At 33.1% G+C, this 20,558-nt stretch overlaps 1 protein-coding gene and 1 pseudogene across 1 annotated transcript; one reads left to right on the top strand and one right to left on the bottom strand.

The window, feature by feature from the left end:
- The first annotated feature begins 8,607 nt into the window (after positions 1-8,607).
- On the top strand, positions 8,608-10,930 carry LOC139883535 (elongation factor Ts, mitochondrial). Its single transcript, XM_071867699.1, has 8 exons — positions 8,608-8,917; positions 9,008-9,180; positions 9,374-9,463; positions 9,753-9,927; positions 10,132-10,316; positions 10,435-10,560; positions 10,678-10,766; positions 10,885-10,930. The coding sequence occupies exons 1-8, from the start codon at positions 8,608-8,610 to the stop codon at positions 10,928-10,930; spliced, it is 1,194 nt and encodes a 397-aa protein (XP_071723800.1).
- Positions 10,931-11,341: 411 nt separating this feature from the next.
- On the bottom strand, positions 11,342-12,229 carry LOC139883542 (chlorophyll a-b binding protein 8, chloroplastic-like; annotated as a pseudogene).
- Positions 12,230-20,558: the final 8,329 nt, after the last annotated feature.

Raw genomic sequence — 20,558 nt, 5'->3', positions numbered from 1 at the left:
ATAAATCGCCACACGTCGAATTAAAAAGGGCGAGGGATTCAGGGACCGGCGGAAGGTTGGAGGTCGGGTAGTGTCGATAAATAATGATAAAGGATTATATGCAACGAAAGATCTCTTAAAGATTAAATTAAATTATTAGTTGAATGGAACAAAACCAAAACATATTTTAATTATATTTCTATGAAGATAATTATTGTGATTGCATCAGGAAGTTTTTGAATTACATAACATTATATTCGAAAAAAATTGAGTAATTTTTCTTAAAAAATTATATAAAAACCATACTTTCATATATAGTTTTTCAAGAATAATATACCTAGTCAAACCATAAAATTTTCAAATCATACATATTACAAGTCGACTAATAGTAACTCATCAAAATAATAAATCGTCTCTTGAAATATTTAAACAACTAATTTTTTTTTTTTAAGAAAAACCTAAATATACTAGACTTAAAAGAAAATACGTAAAAAGCTTCAGAAATTTTATAAATACATTTATAATTTTTAATTAAAATGATCTAACTATAATACCATTTATTCCTTCCGTCTCAAATTATACGCTAATATAAACATAATTTTTGTCCCAAATTAGATGTAAATTTTGACCAATTTAAGGAACATTAATTATGTTTTTTCATTATACCCTCACCACCTTCACCATATTCACCATCATCTCCCCAATGTACTCTCTCTCACCAACTTCACTATCTTCACCCACATATCTTCCATGAGGATTTTTTAGTCTATACAATCATAATTATGTTGAAAAATAAATTAAAAAACATGTTTTATTGATTTATGTGAAATCTCCTAGATTAACATCTAATTTGGGTCGGAAGGAGTAGGTTTGAGTTTATCAATTTAATTCCAAATATATGTATATGTGTATAAAAGAATATTACTGTAAATAATAGGATTAGACATAGGTTATTAATCTATTAATTTCATAATTAAAATATTAATTTTTCAAAAAATGGGTTGGACATTACCTAAAATAGTCTAGTTCCGTCCAATTGAGATCAATAAAATTAAAATTTTGATGAAGAATAAGTGTTTAATTAAAAGTTGGAAATTTATTTTTTTTGTCAAAGTAAATTTTTATTCAAATAACAATTGTCAGAAAATATACATCCTCAACTACTTAATACTAAAAAACATTGTAACTATCTTCAGACATTCGATAAATCTAACACTGTACAATTCGAAACACCTACTGCTGACAATACTGCAGCTCGAATTTGCCCCACAACATGACTGGTACTACCATGCTTCCCCTGAAAAATGATATTGTTCCTTTCTAACCACAAATAATACACTACAACTGTAAACATTATTCTTCTTAAAACACCTAGCTTAGACTTTCAAGAAGCTTTGCGAATGAATCAGGTTTATTCCCACTTCCATCTCTTCGAATTCCTCCTAACTTCATAATAAGACATGACATCCAACCATACCGTTTTTGAGAAAGAGCAGTCAAAAAATATATGATCAATGGATTCCTCACACAGGCCACAGAATACACAAATTGCATCACTATTAACTCTCCACTTAAATTTTTTAGTTTTGACAACAAGTCGATTGTTAATTGCTAACCACAATATCATACTATGTCTTGGAATCAAGCTTTTATTTAAAACCAAACTTGACCAGAGAACTTTCATAGAATGTTCTTTAATGGCCTCATAACCAGAATGAATTGAATTCTGACTTGTAGATGAAGCAGACCAGTAGATCATATCCTCTGAATTACCTGAAATCGGTTCAGAACAAATCAACGCCCATGCTGATGCAGTTTCAAGAGTGATAGGACTAGGAAGCTGCCAATTCCTATCCTTCCATACATCACAGTTTTGGCTTCTCTTTTGATTCCAGTATCATTAATAACAATATCAGCAAAAACATCCAGAATTGCCTTCCTATTCATCCAGGGGTCGAACTAAAAGGAGGCTTGTGAATTCCTTCCTAGCTTATACACATAAAATGGCTTGAACATAGAACGTAATTTCAACAAAATGTTTCACGCCGTACTAGATTTAGGTGGCTTACGAACTGCCCAATAGCTCATTTTTTATAGATAATTCTAAGTCACCTATATAGCCCATAATGAAGCTTTTTCACATAACACTTTTCAAACTTATTTGCCAATAGCAGTTTTGTTCCAACATTCTAAGTTGAAAATCCCTAGTCTACCTTTTACCTTGGGCCTGCAAACATTCCTCCAAGATATAGGGCTCTCACTAGATTTCTCAATCATAGTCCAGAAGAAAGACTTGCACTTGCTATCAATCAGCTTTATCATTGCTTTGGGTAACAAGAATGCCAAGCACCAATATACTTGAATGTTGGGTAGTACAGACTGGATTAACATCCACCGACATGCATATGAGAATGATTTCGTTGTCGAACATCCTAATCTGCATGATACTTTTTCAATCAACTCCATACAGTGTTCAATTCTTAGTCTAGATGAGATTAATGGTATTCCCAAGTACTTCATAGGTATCTGACCAATTGTAAAACCACTAGCACGTAGTATACAATCCATATCTCTGTACTCATCTCCACTCATAAAGATAAAACTCTCTCCTCATTCATAACCCAAAAACAGCAGAGAACTCTTTAATACATCCAAGTAACCAGTTAACGGATGAAATATTGCCATGACAGAACAACATAAGATCATCAGTGAAACAGAGGTGATTAATATTTAAGTTCCCATAACCACGATGAAACTTAAAGAAATTAAGGGGACATTTCAAAGAACGAGATAGGTATTCCATAACTAACACGAATTACAAAGGAAAAATAGGATCACCTTGTCTAATGCCCTTCTTCCCAACAAAGTACCATTCGATCGATCCAATAATCATTAAGGAATAGAACACATTCCTTGTGCACGCTATAATCCAAGAAATAAATCTTGCTGAAAATTGATACCCTGACAAAACCTCTTCAAGGAAATCTCAATTCACTGAATCGTAGGCTTTACGTAGATCAATTTTGAAAGTGCATTGTAGGCTTCCCAAATCCTTGTGATACCCCCTCACAACTTCATGCAAAACAAGAATATTGTCCGTGATAGATCGCCCTTTTACAAACGCCGACTGCTGAGGGTTGATCAAATCAGGTAGTATGCTCGCCAATCGAGCTGTCAGTATCTTTAAAATGACTTTATAGAGCACTGTACAACAAGCTATAGGTCTGTAGTCCTTCAACCCCTGTGGATCTGCACACTTCGGTATTATGGTTAATAGCGTAGCACTGAACTGCTTTGCAATCCGGCCAATTCTGAAAAAATATAAGACAACTCTTGGGAATTCATCTCTAAGAACTGCCTAATTCTTCTAATAAAAATGAGCATTGAAGCCGTCAAGACCTGGTACCTTATTAGACTCAATCTTCCATAACCATGTACCTGGTCTGCTCTTCAGAAATCATCGAACCTCTCAAGAAATTTTCATGATTAGCAAAAGTAGAACGAGATACACTAGAACCCAACAAGTTCTTATAAAAATCAATCATATGCACACTAATCGTTCCCTGATCTGAACAAATCACCCTAGTAGGCAGTTTAAGAGAGGTAATAACGTTACAGACATTTCGGATCTTCATTGACTTATGGAAGAAGGATGTGTTAGCATCCCCATGTTTCATCCAATCTATCCTAGCTTTTTGGCAATAGAAACTCTTTTCTTGTTCCATGACATTCTTCAGTTCTACCACCATGGCACTTTCTTCATCTTGTAACACAACACTCACCGGGTCTGGTTGCAGGTTACTTTAAATATTTTTTACTAATAACTTTAACTACTCCACTCTCTCTGAATGGACGAGAACTCACTGCGATTCAAGCTCTACAGCTCCCTCCTCACTAGCTTAAGTTTCTACCATAAGGAAAACACAGGATTTCTTAGAATATATTGATTTCAAACTCCAGCTAGTAATGCATTATACGCAGGATGCATCATCCACATATTGAAGAACCTAAATGGTTTTCGAGATCCCCTAACAAATGCTCTCTAATGAACAATAATAGGTGAATGATTTGATATATCTGGTTCCAACACTTCAGTAAATACACCAGGAAAATCTTCACTGTAACTTACATTAATTAGACTACGATCCAACTTACACCAAATTCTATCCTCAGCATTTTGATAATTAGACCATGTATATTGACACTCTTGGCTTGTGTTTTCATTAAGTCTTGTATCAACTATACATTGCCCAAAATCTCAGGTATCACCAAGAACTAAAGGATTACCCCCAACCTTATCAGTGCTTCTAACCATTGCGTTGAAGTCTCCATATACTATCCACAACCCATCTACCTACTGTTCTAATAGTCGGAGATCATTCCACAGTTCATTCCTATCTCTAGCTTCATTCAATCCATAGACCACAATCCAGTTTATCTCATTACTATCTACTACTAACTTGCAATGTATCCATTGAGCACTTGTTTGAGTCTCCACCATTTGCACTTTATCATAATCATATACTATTAAAATTCGACCATTATGATGATTGGCAGAATTATGAACTAATTCCCAATTCCTAATTTAACACCTTTCCATACTCTTTCAATGTTATCAGCTAGCACATGTGTTTCTAGTATACCACATGCATTTAAATTTTTTCTAACAATTAGTTGTCTTACCTATGATTGTTTTAAGGGGGAATTGAGCCCCCTTATGTTCCAACTTCCGATTATCATCCCTTTTCAAGGAGTCGACCAGGTACAGCCTGCTTGGTCAACATATTGCACAAGCTGGGATGAACTGCTGCTGCCATCCACTGATATCATTAATCTTGTCTGCATTGCTCGATTACTCTGCTTATTCTAAGACGAAACATCTATCTTCCTCTTTCCTTTAGAAGCTCGATTATTCTTCTTTGGTACAACAGACATCCATTTAATAGCCACAACTAGTGAAGGGAATTCAGAAACCTCAGCCTCTATGTTTTCATCCTCCAATAGGCTCACCTCTACATCCAGCTTCACTTCATCCATAACAGGAACAAAAGTATTGATCACTTCAGATACAGAGTCCTCCTTCTTACGCTAGATCTAAGCAAACTTCAACCTGTATTTCTCAGTAAGATGACCAGGCTTCTTGCATTTTTCACATATAAATGTATTCAACCCTCTGAAAGAACTGCCCATCTCTATCATCGGCTATTCGAACCTTGTCTAGAAAAGGTCCAGCAACATCTATTAAAATTAAAATTCTAGCAAACTCCAATCTAAACTGACTACTTGTAATCTGATATGCAATCAGAGGCTTTCCCAGAACGTTTCCAATTCTACTTAGAAAATCCTCCTTCTCAAATACCAGCAGTATTAATGGAAGTTTAATCCAAATCGGCACCTTATCTACTTCATCAATAAAGAAGTCCATTGCAGCTTTCCATTCCTTCAATAGCAATGGACGGTTATTGAATGAAAGATATTCCCCAGTCAACGCCTGAACTTTCGCCTCATCAGAACTAAAATTCAGCAAGAACATATTCTCTTTCACCAGATGTACATTCAATAAACCGGAATCCCCCCCCCATCGATTCATCAAAAACGATTTCAGCTTGATAAATTATGGATTATCCCCATAGACAAAACCAATCAGAGCAAATTTCCATTTCTCAACCTCAAAAAATAACTTCCTCATCTTTGAACCTAACAAATTTCTCCCCATTTTCTACAACCGGAGGTATATACCTCAACAAATTCGTATTATTCTCTCCAAATAGACTATTCCATGGAATCTTGACCGGAATCGCATCCACAGACGAGCTAATTCCAGAAACCCCTAAATAAACATTCACACCATCAATACACCTCCACTCAAACCCATAGGAGCCGCACCAGAGATCACTTTAGACGACATCACAAACCAGACAACCTGAGAAAGAATGCAATCGGAATCAGATTCCCTCCGATCAGAAACGGCAAGACGTAGTTAGGACTACAAGTCGCCGAGAGAAACCAACAACCATCGCGTATAAAATTATTTGGAAAAAAAATATTGTGTATTATAATTGACAAATATTTTGCTCCTCCCTTGGGAACAGCAAAACGTTGTTTCCACCAATAAAAAATAGACACGTATGAAAGATAAAAAATCTCTAACATTTAAAGTTAAGGACTTGTTAATTTGATTATATTTTAAAGAGTTCATACTTGGTATATAATTTTATAATTTTTCTTTTAGGGTTCACAATTCTCCTTATAGGGTATAATAATATAATTTTATTTTTTATACACCTAAAAATTATATGTATCGAAAAGTATTAATATACAACCAAACATGACTTAAATCTAATATTTTCTCCCTCCTAATTGGAATAATACTATTGGTGGGTATAGCAAAGTGGTGCTCTTTCTAGAGCAGTAAAATATCTTTCGTTGTAATTTGATTAGGAATAATTTTTTAAATAATAAGTAGAAAAAAAAAAATTCATGTGCCAAATTTCAATTCATCACTAAAAAACCACATATCGAGTTTCTATGACAATAAAATATACAATTAGAACAAATTAAAATATCAATCTAATTTAATCGTCTCCGGTGCAACGCATGTATACCATACTAGTGTGATATTAAATCTAACATTTTAAATATATTTATTTAAATGTTAAAAAGAAACAAAATACTTAATTCTTTACATGTAACCTATTATGATTTCATTATATTAATCGCTACAAGAAATGCTTTAAATAAATTTTAAGGACATTAAGAAATCTTTGTTAATTATGGGTTGACATTAATGAATGAGGAGCTTGAATCATGGGACAAATTGATGAAATTTGAACACTTTTATGTTTCAATCATACAATTTGATTTCGACTTAGGTCGAAAACATAAATAAAGCATTGACAACATTTCAAAACAAAGAGCTACACGCAAAAAGTTATGGTCACCCAATCAAGACATGTTGGAAGTAGAAGTTATTCGGTGTGTTTTCATCTTGAAGATTGAAAGATCCACTATTCGTAGACGCAATTCTTAAAATTAGTTGAGGTTGGAGAAAATTTATCCTTTTGTGTAATTTAAATTGATAAAATATAAGAAAAAAAACTTTGGTCACCCATGCTGATTAATAGCAAATGGAAAATCAATATCAATACTTATATACTAATAGTGAATACATGATTATAGGCATTTTACACATGACACATTTAACTTTCAATATACTAGTTATCCCGTGCAATGTACGAGCCCCTTGAAAAAACTACTATCTCCATTTCATAATAGAAAAATTATATTTTATGTCTTTCTTAGATTATTATGTCAACAAAAATACTCCTCATAATTTAAATCGAAGAACTATACCCCTCTTAGATGATTCCGTTAGACAATTATACCCCTCTACCGTTAAAAATTGCCACATGACACCAATTTCCTTTAAATCATTTTTCGTGACACTTTAGACCAATCTTAACATGCCACGTGGCCTATGACGTGGAAAAATTGCCATATGTCACATAAAATGCCACCTGAACAACATACGTGGAAAACTGGTTTGGTTCGGCCTAGAACCGAACCGGTCCGGTCCAGATTCGAAGAGACCGGTTAGTTAATTTAATTTTATAAATTTATTATTTTAAAAATTGAGCGTAAACTTCTCCAAATTGAGCAAAACAACATGCATAGTTTAAGAAATGTTTTGTTTTAAAATAATACCCTCATTATATCTATTAATTACACATGTCATTAAAATCCAAAATATCGTAAAATGGAGGGAGTAGTTATGTATATTTCTTAAATATAGGGATCAAAATGTAAATTCCACGATCTAAGTGATTTGGTTGCAACGATTCTTACATAAGCCAGCCCGACCCATATAAAAGCCCACAATGTAAATTGCTCCACTTCGCCATTAATACAGTAGTACTGTATGTACGTTGTATATCGCCACCACACCAGACCTCAAAGTAAGAAATCTTTGATTCAATTCATCAGCTTAACACCAGTTTCAGTTTAGCTTTTTCATTCTCAATGTAATCCCATATGATTTCACCTTTTTTGCTTTTGTATTTTTAAATGGTGATCTTTTGAGGAATTGATCTCTGTTTGCTTTATTATGCGCACCACATGTTTGATAAAACCCCTCTAAAATTAATTTTTCTCGTTGTCTGTTTTGGGTACTTGTCAATTGAATTACTGTTTATCGGGGGGCATAGTGATGTGTATTGTATACACTTCACAGCTGTAGGTCTGTAGTTTTGATAATACTGCAGCTGTTGCTTAATAAATCACGTTTTCAACTTTCTGAATTGAACAAAGTGGATTTGTATGTAATAGAATGCTTATTTTAATTCTTTTGATAAATTATAATCCTTGGTATTTGTTGAATATACAGTTCATAATCAATGTTGGTCACTTTGTCTAATAAAGTTAAGTGAACTTGTTGCCATTTTTCGCATTGTCCTTATGTTTAGTTTTAGCTCATAACTAAAATCACCCATAGAGTTAGCGGATGTCTTGCTAGTTATAGTTGAAATTTGAAAGATAGCATTTTTGTCTTTCTTTCTTTCTATATGTTAGCCTTTGTATGCTAATTCATTCTTTCTTTTGCGTGTTGGATTCTGTTTTTAATATAGAGTGATGGCATTGAGTAGAAGTGCGAAACGTTCTCTGGAAGTGGTACTCTGTAACAGGCTCAGTAATGGCTATAGTACATTGGCGAGCAGAAATAGGACTTTTGTATGTTCGTCTACCGATAGCAAGAGCTTATTATCTAATCTGACTTATAATTCCAGAAAAATTGGATTATTCGGACTGTTTTCTAAGAGATTTAGTTCCCAAGCACCAGCCTCTACTGAGCAAATGAACCTCATTAAGCAGTTGAGGGAACGTACTTGTGCCCCAATAAAGGACGTCAAGTCCGCCCTCGTTGCATGTAATTGGGATATTGGTTAGCATAAATGAAAACCTCTTCTTCTGTTTTTTCCTTTTTTCGCCGGCTTCTTTTTTGACATTAGCAAGCATTGTTTTGTTTGTGCAGAGGAGGCACAGACAGATTTACGGAAAAGAGGGAAGGTTTTGGCGTCAAAGAAGTCATCACGAACTGCTGCTGAAGGCCTGCTTGCCTTTGCGCAGAATGAGGGCAAGGTGGCTGTTATTGAACTCAATTGTGAAACTGATTTTGTTGCAAGGAATGAAATTTTTCAACACTTGGTAAGGAATGAAGTTTTTCGCATACATGTTTTCTTTTCTTTTTTCTTTTTAATTTTCCAATTTTCTTTTTCAAATATCTTTAGTATTTCCCTTTCTCTGGTCTTTAGCTCTTCTTTTGCCCCCTTATTTATTTATTTGTTGTTCTAGACGCTTTTAGGCAGCAATCACATTTGTTTTGTCAATTTTCTTTCAGGCCTTATCATTAGCAAAACAGGCTTTGCTTGTTGACAGTGCTTCTCAGATGAGTTCTGGGGTCTTCCCCGTTGGACCTGAGTATTTTGAGGTGCTTTATCGTTTTGCTTGATCTTTCTCTTTTTCTAACACAATGTATCTATATTTGAAATTGGTAGGACTTTTTGATGTTTGATTTGTATATGACTGAAGAAGGTAGTATCCATGTTAAGCTACTCAAAACCGCTGAAAATTGACAAATTTTTCAAGGGTGTCATGTTTGGGCACCTGTTTTGACTCTCGTTCGTATAAGTATAGATTTGGTATCAACAGAATTTTCTCAAATGCCTATGTTGACAGTGGACTACTATTTATTTATTTATTTTTTAAATTTTAAACAGACCCTCAAGATAAATCTTGAACATCCAAAAATAAGTGGGGAGACCACTGTTCCAAGTGCTATAACAGAAGTAGCGGCAATGATGGGGGAGAATGTGAAACTTAGAAGAGGGTTCTTGATGTCTTCATCTCCAAATGGTGTTGTTTCCTCCTATCTCCACACAAGCCCTCTACCAGGTACAAAAAGATTTAGAAGTATTCTTTTGTTCGCATGTGTGAAATTATATAAATTCTATATAAACACATAGCGTTCGATAATGCCCATAGTTTTGAACATTTAGCCTTCGATACAAAAATCTACAAGGTCGAGTCTTTTATAGTCTGGAAATGGACGATACAAAGTAAAAAGCATCTCATTTAGTATTAATAATGTGGTAATAGGTCTGGGTCGCATTGCTGGTCTTTTATCTCTTGAAGTAGAGGATGGGAACACTCAACTGGAGGCTCTTCAACGCGTGGGATCAGAACTTGCAATGCATGTAGTGGCAGCAAAACCATTATTCTTGAGCAAGGAACAAGTTTCCTCCGACGCTTTGGAGAGTGAACGTGAAGTTCTGAAGTCACAGGTATTCATCTGAATGTGGTTGTATTTGCTCTTTTTGATACAGATAGAGCCAACTCCTTGTCATTTGCTTGACAGAGTTGTGAGTTTCCCGAACTTGATTCTGTGTTTTTGTTTGTCAGGCAGAAAGCTCAGGCAAATCTCAGATGGCTGTGGAGAAAATGGTCGAAGGTCGTTTGCGTAAATACTATGAAGATGTTGTTTTAATGGAGCAGAAGTTTATTGTAAACGACACACTGAACGTGAAGGTACGTGTGGGTTTTTATGGTTGTAAAAAATGTAGTTTGAAGTGAGTTATTTCATGTGAAGTCTGTGAATTTCATATATATTGAAGTTTATTAATATTCTGGTTTGTATTTCTGTAGACACTTTTGAATAATCTGTCCAAGGAAATTGGTTCGCCAGTGAAAATTGGAAATTTCTTCAGAATGGAAGTTGGAGAAGGAATTCAAAGGTCTTAATTCTTCCCCTTTTCATTCTTATTCTATTTCTCTCCGTTTCCAAAAAAGACAATCCAATAGTTTAACTCATTCTTATACCCCTAAATTTGGTTCCATACTTTTTGTCTTTAGGCTAGAAGCGTCCAGTGCTGATGAACCAGCAGCAAAGGCTGCTTGAATGAAATCAAAGACGGTCAACTGCAACCTTTTAAATCCGATCATTCGATACCAAGACGGTCCCTTTTTGATAACCCTGATAGATAAATGTTTTCTAAGATTATATTTATACTATTATTTATCATTTTGTTACATTTTCCTTTCATAATCAGGTGGTTCATTTAGCCTCTGTTACACTAGAGAATAAGATTCAGATTAGATTGGTAGTTATTTTATCTCACTTATTCAATGGCTTGCTAGTCTTGAATGTTTTTTGAAATGGTTGAATTACTATTAGTTTATGAAATGTATTAACTTGATGAATGATTTAGATTATGGCATCTTCAAAATAGATTTGTTTCTGACAAGGTGAGTTACAAAGAGATGAAAAATAGAGAAGACAGAATTCGCAGGAGAGAGGAACTGAGTTTATTTAGTGGAACTTGAGAATAGTCAACACACTGTTGTTGAAAGGATCAGCCAAATGATCAAGCAGGTTTTCGTTAAGGACCTTTTTCCTGTTATACCAGCGCTTGTATAAATAATCCCATTATCGCCGACATAGCCAACCTTCCATTCTTCACTTCCTTGAGCTTCAAGTCATTCGGCTACTTGTCATCTTTCACGAATCCCAGCGGGTTAAACAAAGGCCCTCCTGGATAAATAGGATTTCCAGATCCTCCTGAGTACTTCTCTAGCCCTAAAAAGTACTGTTTCCCCATCGATCCTGGATTTGCCCAGTCTTGGAATCTCCGGGGCTCAGCAAACCGAAAAGTGCCATCTGGAGCACGAACTATATATTAGGGTCAGCCCAATAACTGTATGTGCAGGCCGACGGGATCACGCCGGTCTGGAACCAAGGAATGGTGGTCTCTGGGGATGAGACCGGTTTTTCTGAGGATTTGTGGAGCAATTGCATGAACAACTCCCATCATGGCGCAACGTCCATTGATGATCTGCTATAGACTACCCATTTTGGTTCAATGAAGCCTCCTGTACCTTCAGGATCTGAAAGGTCAAGTGGGTCAAGTCGGAAGTCACCTGGGAGACTACCAAATTTAACTCGATTAGACTTTTGGGGAAAATGTACTTTTCATCTCTCTTGTCACACGATTTTTATCCTCCGATTACTCCGTAAGACAAGATAATCTCTCATTTAGCCGATATCGTACACGTCGATTGGCTATAATAACTCATATTGGCTAAATGACAATGTAGAGATTTTTTTGTCCGACGGTGAAAATTGAGGTCATGTATGACGTCAGGGATGAAAAAGTAATTTTATTTTGTCCAAGTATTATAACATTTACAAACCTGCCATTGAGAAACAGCACAAGGTTAGTTGATTTATATATGTAAAGAGAAAAGGTCGGACCGATTAATGCATAGGAAAACCTTGACTGGTGCAGCAGCTCTGATGACAAATGAAGGTTTCCTTCTGAAAGAAGATTAGATTTGAGGAGTACAAATCTGTCTAGCACTCGAAGATTATGAAACTTGCAGAGCCATTTTTTTCCCACTTTCGAAAGGAATGTATGTCGGAGAGGAGAGGACTTAAGGGTCAATTCCTAATCCCGTACTATGTGCGCTTTGGAAAATCTCAGAAATGATTGTGAGAAAATTCAATTTAGATTAGATTTATGATCATATCATATCCTCCAACTAGGAAAGGATTACACACATGGCATGGGGATTTCATATTCTTGAGTCTCATTCTCTTTTGGACATAAACCATCACTCCCCGAGTCCTTCCAAGCAATTTAGAAAACATTTAGTATAATTATGTTTACATAGAAAGGGATGCACGCATTCCGTGAAGAAACATAAAAGTACTGTTTTAGATAATAATAAATCATTGAATAATGATTGATATGATAAGGGCTTCTAGACATCGAAGCCGGAGTCACTCCCATCACAAGGCCATGAGAGTTTGAGGGCATGAAGACTGTCGATTTTGATCTTCTTAGAGTTCAAGAGAGCCCAAAGTCGAAGAGACTATCGGCTCCTAGGTCGCAGGTCGTTTACAAATTAAGGGCTTATATAAACACTTCATAAGATAACACTCTCTCTCCAAAAAGGGACATTTCTCTCTCTACAGTGATTGACATCACGATGCTTTCGGCCTCGTGGTGAGCCTTGTAGACAAGTTCAGGTCGTAGATGCTCAAATATTGTTCTTCCTTCACTCGCATACTCCAAGACTAACTAACAGGACCGATCCAATCATTTTTGAGGCCCTAGACGAAAAAAAAGTGGGGCTTTTTTTTTTTTGTTCGCCAACACATATATTGAACTGTCATATTTTTTCATCTGGACATGGGACCGTCATCAATAGAGCTAATAAATGGGAACTTATAAATATACATACAAAATTTTAAAAAAAATTTAAATATCAAAATTTTAAATTTTATAATCAAGTTCGTATAACATCTCATTTCAATCAATAATATAACTAATTCATTTAATCTCCCTTCTAATATTTTTTTCTCAAATAATAATAGAATCTGATAAAAATTAAAACTTGAAAAGGATAATAAATAATTGGAGATTTGAGAATAACAGCACCAAATAATTATCTTCTTGTCCATCAAAATTTTACCAATTATATCCATAACAAATAATGAAATGACTTTTTTATAACAAAAGGTATTGAGACCTATCTCAAAAAAAAAGTATGGAGAGCTGAGAAAGAGAGAAGCACGTGCATTTATCGATTGAGCTACGGAAATAAAAGCATCTATTGAAATATATACTAGAAATCAAATTCTTAAAAAATGGAAAAAATTTCTTTTTATTCAACTTTTTTTTATCTGTTAGTTGCATTTAAAATTTAATTTTTTTCCGTTCATTACAATATTGCATCTGTTGTGATTTCTTTTTCCAAAAAAACTGCACGATTCACAAATTACACAAACAAGTACAACAATTGTTGTTATTCGAAAAAAGTACAAATTATTTTGGTTCAATTTATTTTGGGCCCAATTTCAGTATTGCACATACACGTGCAACAATTGTTGGCCTTTTTAGTATTAGATACATTTATTTTGGGCTTTTGACTTCATGGCAGCTAATGAATTTTTTGACAGGCCCTAGGCTGCTGTGGTCTTGGTTGCCTAGCTACTGGGCCGGCCCTGCTAACTAAGAAGATGCTATCACGATCCAAAACCTCCCTATCGTGACCGGCGTCCTAATCTTTCTATCCCGTAAGTTAAGACCAGCCTACTTAATATTTAATTACCGGATAATAAGAGCTACCATAATTCTTTATCAATCCTTTGCAATTGTCTCAAGATAAAACAAGTAAATAACTTCCAAAATAATTTTCATATATTGGTATCACAGTTCATATTCCCTTGTCTAGAGTGTTAACCATACACCAACACGGAGTTTGACTATTTCGACAATAAGATTACATCGATAATTACAATCCTTGTATATAAGGTCAAAAGATTGTAGCGTATCTATACCAAAAGGAAATCGGAGAGATGGGAGAATCTTCAAAAGATAAGCTTCTAGCAATAACTCTATTTACGTTTAATTCCTGGTAACTGCAAAACAATCTGAAATAAAATTTTTGGAGTGAGTGACTATGCACTCAGTAAGTATCGAGTATAATTTACAATAACATGAAAGTTTTCCAATAAAGCACACAACCAAGGAAGTTTGTAATCAACACTTTTGATGAGCAAAGAAATCCATTATCAAGACATATTTCATTTAATCGAAATGGAAAGAAAATTCCAAATTATCGTTGATCCAAAAATCCAATTCCATTATACATATAAACACATTTTGATCGATTTCTAATAAAATAATTAAGCATTTCTTTGAGTATCGGTCGGTTGGCACGTGTTCCCTCGAACATGAGGTACAATAATATGATCGCACTACCCTCAAGCGGGTAGGAGCGATAGTCACACTACCCTCAAACGGTAGGAGTGACGAGGACCCAATGGTTGATAGTCCTAAAAATCTAGGTATACGGCCGTAACCTTCACATATGCCAATATAATCTAACCGAGCCGAGTTCCATAACCTTAAACTCATATTTCATTAATCCAACCCGAAACTCATATATCAAAGAAAGTTTTGAAAACTATTTCAATAAGAAATTCAATTGCAGGAATGAGGAGATTGTTATAAATAGTTTTTTTTTTCCAAAATGCCACCATAAGATGAATATCAAAATTTTAAATACTTCCCCTTTAACCCAAATTGATAGTATGGTTTCTCAAACACATTCGAATAATCGACAATACCCGTTCAAAGAAGATAGTTTCAAATATCGACCATGATGGTATGGTCTATTAGAAAGCCAACACATTAGTGTATCTTATAATCGATACTTACCTCTCCGCAAACGCTAATATTACTCGATCGGCTTACTCCTGATCCTTTGCATTCTCTATATCCCCTAGAATAATATAAATCGTTATAGAATTGTTCAATACTAAATGTATATTTCTAAAAAAAATCTATATGACATGCTCAGAATGCATGAAAATGCTCAATGCATGCACTAATTGAATGCACATACAAATTTTAGAACATTGCACATTCATAAGGCATGACACTTCAGTGAGTTTATATACCCAACATTTAACAATGTATATGTTCAAAACTCTGATAATGAAACCTCACTCAAATCTAATTTTTACTAGACCAGTTTACTATAAATTTTGTAAATATGGTAATTACAGATTTCACACTTTTTAATATGACCCTCTTATAAAATTCATAGCTCAATCTCCATTGTTCAATCTGACATACTATTTGAAACAACTCAAAATAAACACATATAATCTTCATGAAAATATATAACACTTAGCATTAATCTACATTTACATATATCCAAATACTCTAGATAAACAGGATATCCGCAAGAACAAAAATAAATTTATGTGTGTTTCCTTTAAACTAAATCAGTTAATGACAAGATCTATAAGAAAAACTAAATTCCTAAAATAATTACAACTATTTATATTCTTTTAATTATCAAATCACAAATACATTACAGAAATTAATTAAAATAAAAATATGTGAGATACTGACAAAAAATTTGTCTCCTAACTTGAAATTAAACTTCTCAAATTGTTGCTTGCCACCGATTCTATTCTTCTCTGTTTTTTTTTTCACCCTCTCTATCCCTCTCTTTAGGTCTGTTTCAATCTTTGTGTTTTTCCTCCAGAGACTTCTCGATCTCACTCTAATATATAAAAGATAATTTTCTTTTCTAATCCTTACTCTACACACTTTTAGATCCCTATAATAATTTATTTGAGTCCCTAACATAGTTTTTTATTTTATTATTATTATTATTATTTACACACAAAGACACATAGACGCCCTATTATGTATCTATTTATACATATATCCTATAAGCCTACAACACAAAATCAGTATCCAACAAGCCTACACCACGAAACGACTCCAATAAGCCTACAACTCGGAATGATTCCAACAAGACTACAGTTCGAAATGATTCCAACAACAAATTCAATTTCACGTGTATGCATACATACATACAGACACACACACATATATATATATATGCATTATGCTATGAAATGCAATGTATGCATACTCTTAGATTAGAATGCATAATATTTTCATATTTCCTTCACTCATAGTCTAAATAAATAAATTAGATTTTTGGGTATTACAGACGCGTGCTCTCCACTGCTATAACGTTTCGCATTTTGTTGAAATAAGGATCAAGGGTGTAGAGTCGGTCCAACAAATTTTAGGTCCTAGGAGAGATAAAATATGGAGTCTTATCCATAATTTTTTTATGTAGTCCGTCAATTTTTTGAACCTTCCTACTTTTTCATCCAGACTTAGGATCAACATCGATGGAGTTAAAAAATGGGGATTTATTGATTAATTTTATTAAAACAAAATAAGAGTAAAAAATATACATATAAAATCAAAAAAAAATATACATCAAAATTTTATTTTTCTAGCTTTTTGTGATGGAAAAGTATGAATTAAAGTTTTATAATCAAGTTCGTCTAACATCTCCTTTTCAATCGATAATATAGCTAATTTATTTAACCTCTCTTGTGACCTCAAATAAGATTTTATTAATTTTAATTTTGAAAAACTCATTTCACCTGATGCAACAATTACGGGAATCGTTAACATTATTCTATAAACAATATAAGCATTTGGGAAAGCATTGAATTTTTTAATCTTATTAAGTATGTCAATTAGGGTACTATGTTTTTTTTGTATAAATTCTCTTAATAATTTTAATTCAGAAAAAAAATCTTTACCATCAATATCAGAATGATTATTATTTTTTAAAAAACCCTCTAGGTTACAACAATATGTTTCTAAATCCTCACAATTTAAAGATTTTAATTTTTGTGTACTAAATAAAAAACCAAAAATATCCTCATAAATTTTAAATTCTTCAAATCTTTCTTGGAGTGAAACAATGACTTGATCTATTATGTATAATAAATACTATGTTTTAAAAGATTCTTCAAGAGTTTTTGTTGTATCATTTAAATCACTTTCATCAATTTTTTTTATGACAATACGTTTTTCACGAAATTTAGGCTCAATATTCATATGCAATTACTTTAGCGGGGATCATAGCTTTCGTAAATCCTTCTTCTCTATATTTTTTTTTAAAAAAAAAGAATCTTAAGTTACTTTATCGCAATGTCAATATACATATCTTTTGATTGTAAACTTTTGCTCGCTGAATTAAGCATGTCAATAGAGTAAACAACACATCATACCAAATAGTCATGCCTAATAAAAACTCAAAATTTTCAAGTTCATATGCTACCAAACAATTAGCTTCACTTTTAACATTTGCATCTTCACTAATTTCAACTAATTTTAATAAAACTTCTCTTATTTCTAGTGTTTGAAATTTAATATCCTTAACACTTTCAATACAACTTTCCTAACGTGTTTGTGATAATGATTTTTATGTTAAAGAAGGTATAAAATCTTTTAAAATTTTCCATCTTTTGGTAGAAGAGGCCAATAATGTATAAATACGTTGTATTACTCCAAAAAAAAATGATATTACTTTTGTACAAGAATTAGCCATGTCACATATTAATAAACTTAAATTATGAACTCCACATGATTTTGGATTTAAATCTAGAAACATCTTTTGAACTCATTGAAGTTTTCCTTTCATATTTGACCCTTTATCATATCCTTGTCCTCTTAAATTATCTATATCAAGTCCAATATTTTTAATTTCATCTAAAATATCTTCAAAAATACCTTTTTCGGTTATATCATATACTTTTAAAAAGTTTAAAAAATATTTGGTTACTTTTATTGGTTCTTCATAAATATCTACAATTCTCACTACAAAAGACATTTGTTCTTGATGATTTATATCAGTGTACAATCAAGTATAATGGAAAAAATATGTTGCTTCTAAAATTTTACTAAGAAGCCTCTTTGACATCTCTTCATCTGCAAAGACTTCTCGATGAAGACCCAGCATGCATTTTTGTTTGCATTGGGCTTTTTGTTGGATCCCTTGCACTGTATATAGGTTGTCTTATTAATTATTTTATTTTTTGCTTTAAGTGCTAATAAGTTTATTAATTCATTTTATATTCTATGTCCAAGATAATGATTATGAATTTCTTTATCTTTAATACGTCGAATATGTTCTTACATAACCGGATCAAACTCAGGGATCATTTCGATTAGAGCTAAGAAATTACCATTATTTTTTTCATAAATTTTTCATTTTCTCCCCTAAGTGCCAAATTATCTTTACTAAGAGTTTTGACCACACCAATAATTCTTGATAGTACTTGTTTCCAATATTGTCTACTTCTATTAATTAGTTCTTGAACATCCTTATCAATTGTTTTATTTTTTTAATAATCTTTTTTCTAATTCCATCCAAGAGTTCATGTTAGTAATATGTTCATTGTTTGTTTCATGTTCTTTTGCTTTTACTGTCAAGATTTCCAATCACTACTTCCTTCATTAGCTAATTTAATCGATTTTGACATTGAAGTAAACAATTTACTATAAAAACAAAACACTTTATCTAAATCTTCACTTTATCTAAATTCTTAGAATAAATCAACCATTTTCTTTCATGTTTTTCTTTATTTGGCATTTTTTAAACATAATATGTTGTGAAAAAATGTCTATTAAATTTGTCTCTTCGAAATTTTAGATCCATAATTTTAGTGGGTCCTTTTTCAAGCTATGAATGTCCTTTATCAACTAATAAATCTATTAAATTTGTATTTATATTAGTCCCTTGACTTGAATCATATATATTTTTATCAACTTTATTATTGGATTTTTTTACAAATTGATTGTTATCCATATTTATATTAGGATCGCTTACTATCTTCTTGTACATTTGTGTCATTTAATTCATTCACTATATTATTGGCTTGTTCATTTTCATTAATTTTTTTTTTGAATTAAATTTTTTTTTAAAACTCTTTTTTGAGATTCTGTTAAAGTTTGGGCTTTTTTTTTCTTTTCTTTAAAAGTTTTGAATATCCTGATTCTTGATTTCTATTAGACATATTTATATAAATACAATCAATAATATAATTAAAAGAAAAAGTAAGACTAATGAACAATAATACTACATAAAAAGAATAATTGAGCCTGATATTGCAAGAGACTGAGTTGTTCGAGACTTGAAAACATCACCAAATATCTATTCTCGTCCTGTCGTTCAATAAAGCATTCCACAACAAAAGTAATTAATTCTTTTAATAACACAAGTAATAGAGAGCCAAGAGAGGGGTGGGACTATTACCAAGGGGGATTTTTCTAAATCCAAGGGATTCATTTTTTAAATTATTTTTTGACTATTATACCCTTCTCTAATAAACACATCCTATAAAATTATTCAAAAAGCCCGAAAAAATAGATTTTTTTTTTAGACTTCCAGTTCTATATTAATTGGTATTAATTAATCCAAAATAATCCTCCAAAAGCTCGTAGAATTCAAATAATCTATTATAATATATATAATAGTTGAAGACAAGTTGTGAGTGATTGACAACTCAACTATTTGGATTACTTGTCAGCTTACACGTCAGCCTACCTTTCACTCTCTGTCCTCTACATGCTCGATTCCGTGTCGGGTTTCCACATATTGCTCTCAATTTTATCAGGTTTCTATCTGAAATTTGCTGAGGGATTTGCAAGTGCTGGATCCAGGCGCCTTTGTCCAGATCAAAAGAATTGGCATCACGTTTCTGAACACATGAATAGGTTGGTCAACGTGTCGATCGGGACTCCCTGTAAAGTGCCATCGTTACTGTAGGTGAAGTTTATTTTCTTATCCCGATTCATTGAGCTTATACTTTCATGGTGTTCTCAGCTTCTCAAATTTTAAATTTGTGCAGCAACAGGTTGGCACTGAAGGAGGGGGGAAGACTGGTATTGAAGAAAAAACATGTCAATATCGTTTTAATATCTTTCAAGCGGTAAAAACTTTCAAAATATATTTTATCATTTGAGTATTTGTTTGATCTTAAATTGAATCTTTCAATATCGTTCTCTTCTTTGCAGATTGGTTGGTCAACGTGTCGATCGGAACTCCCTGTAAAGTGCCATCATTACTGTAGGTGAAGTTTATTTTCTTATCCCGATTCATTGAGCTTATACTTTCATGGTGTTCTCAGC

The sequence above is a fragment of the Rutidosis leptorrhynchoides genome, unplaced genomic scaffold (assembly GCF_046630445.1).
Source record: "Rutidosis leptorrhynchoides isolate AG116_Rl617_1_P2 unplaced genomic scaffold, CSIRO_AGI_Rlap_v1 contig414, whole genome shotgun sequence".
Taxonomy (NCBI): Eukaryota; Viridiplantae; Streptophyta; class Magnoliopsida; order Asterales; family Asteraceae; genus Rutidosis; species Rutidosis leptorrhynchoides.
This window is presented reverse-complemented; position numbering and strand designations above follow the sequence as displayed.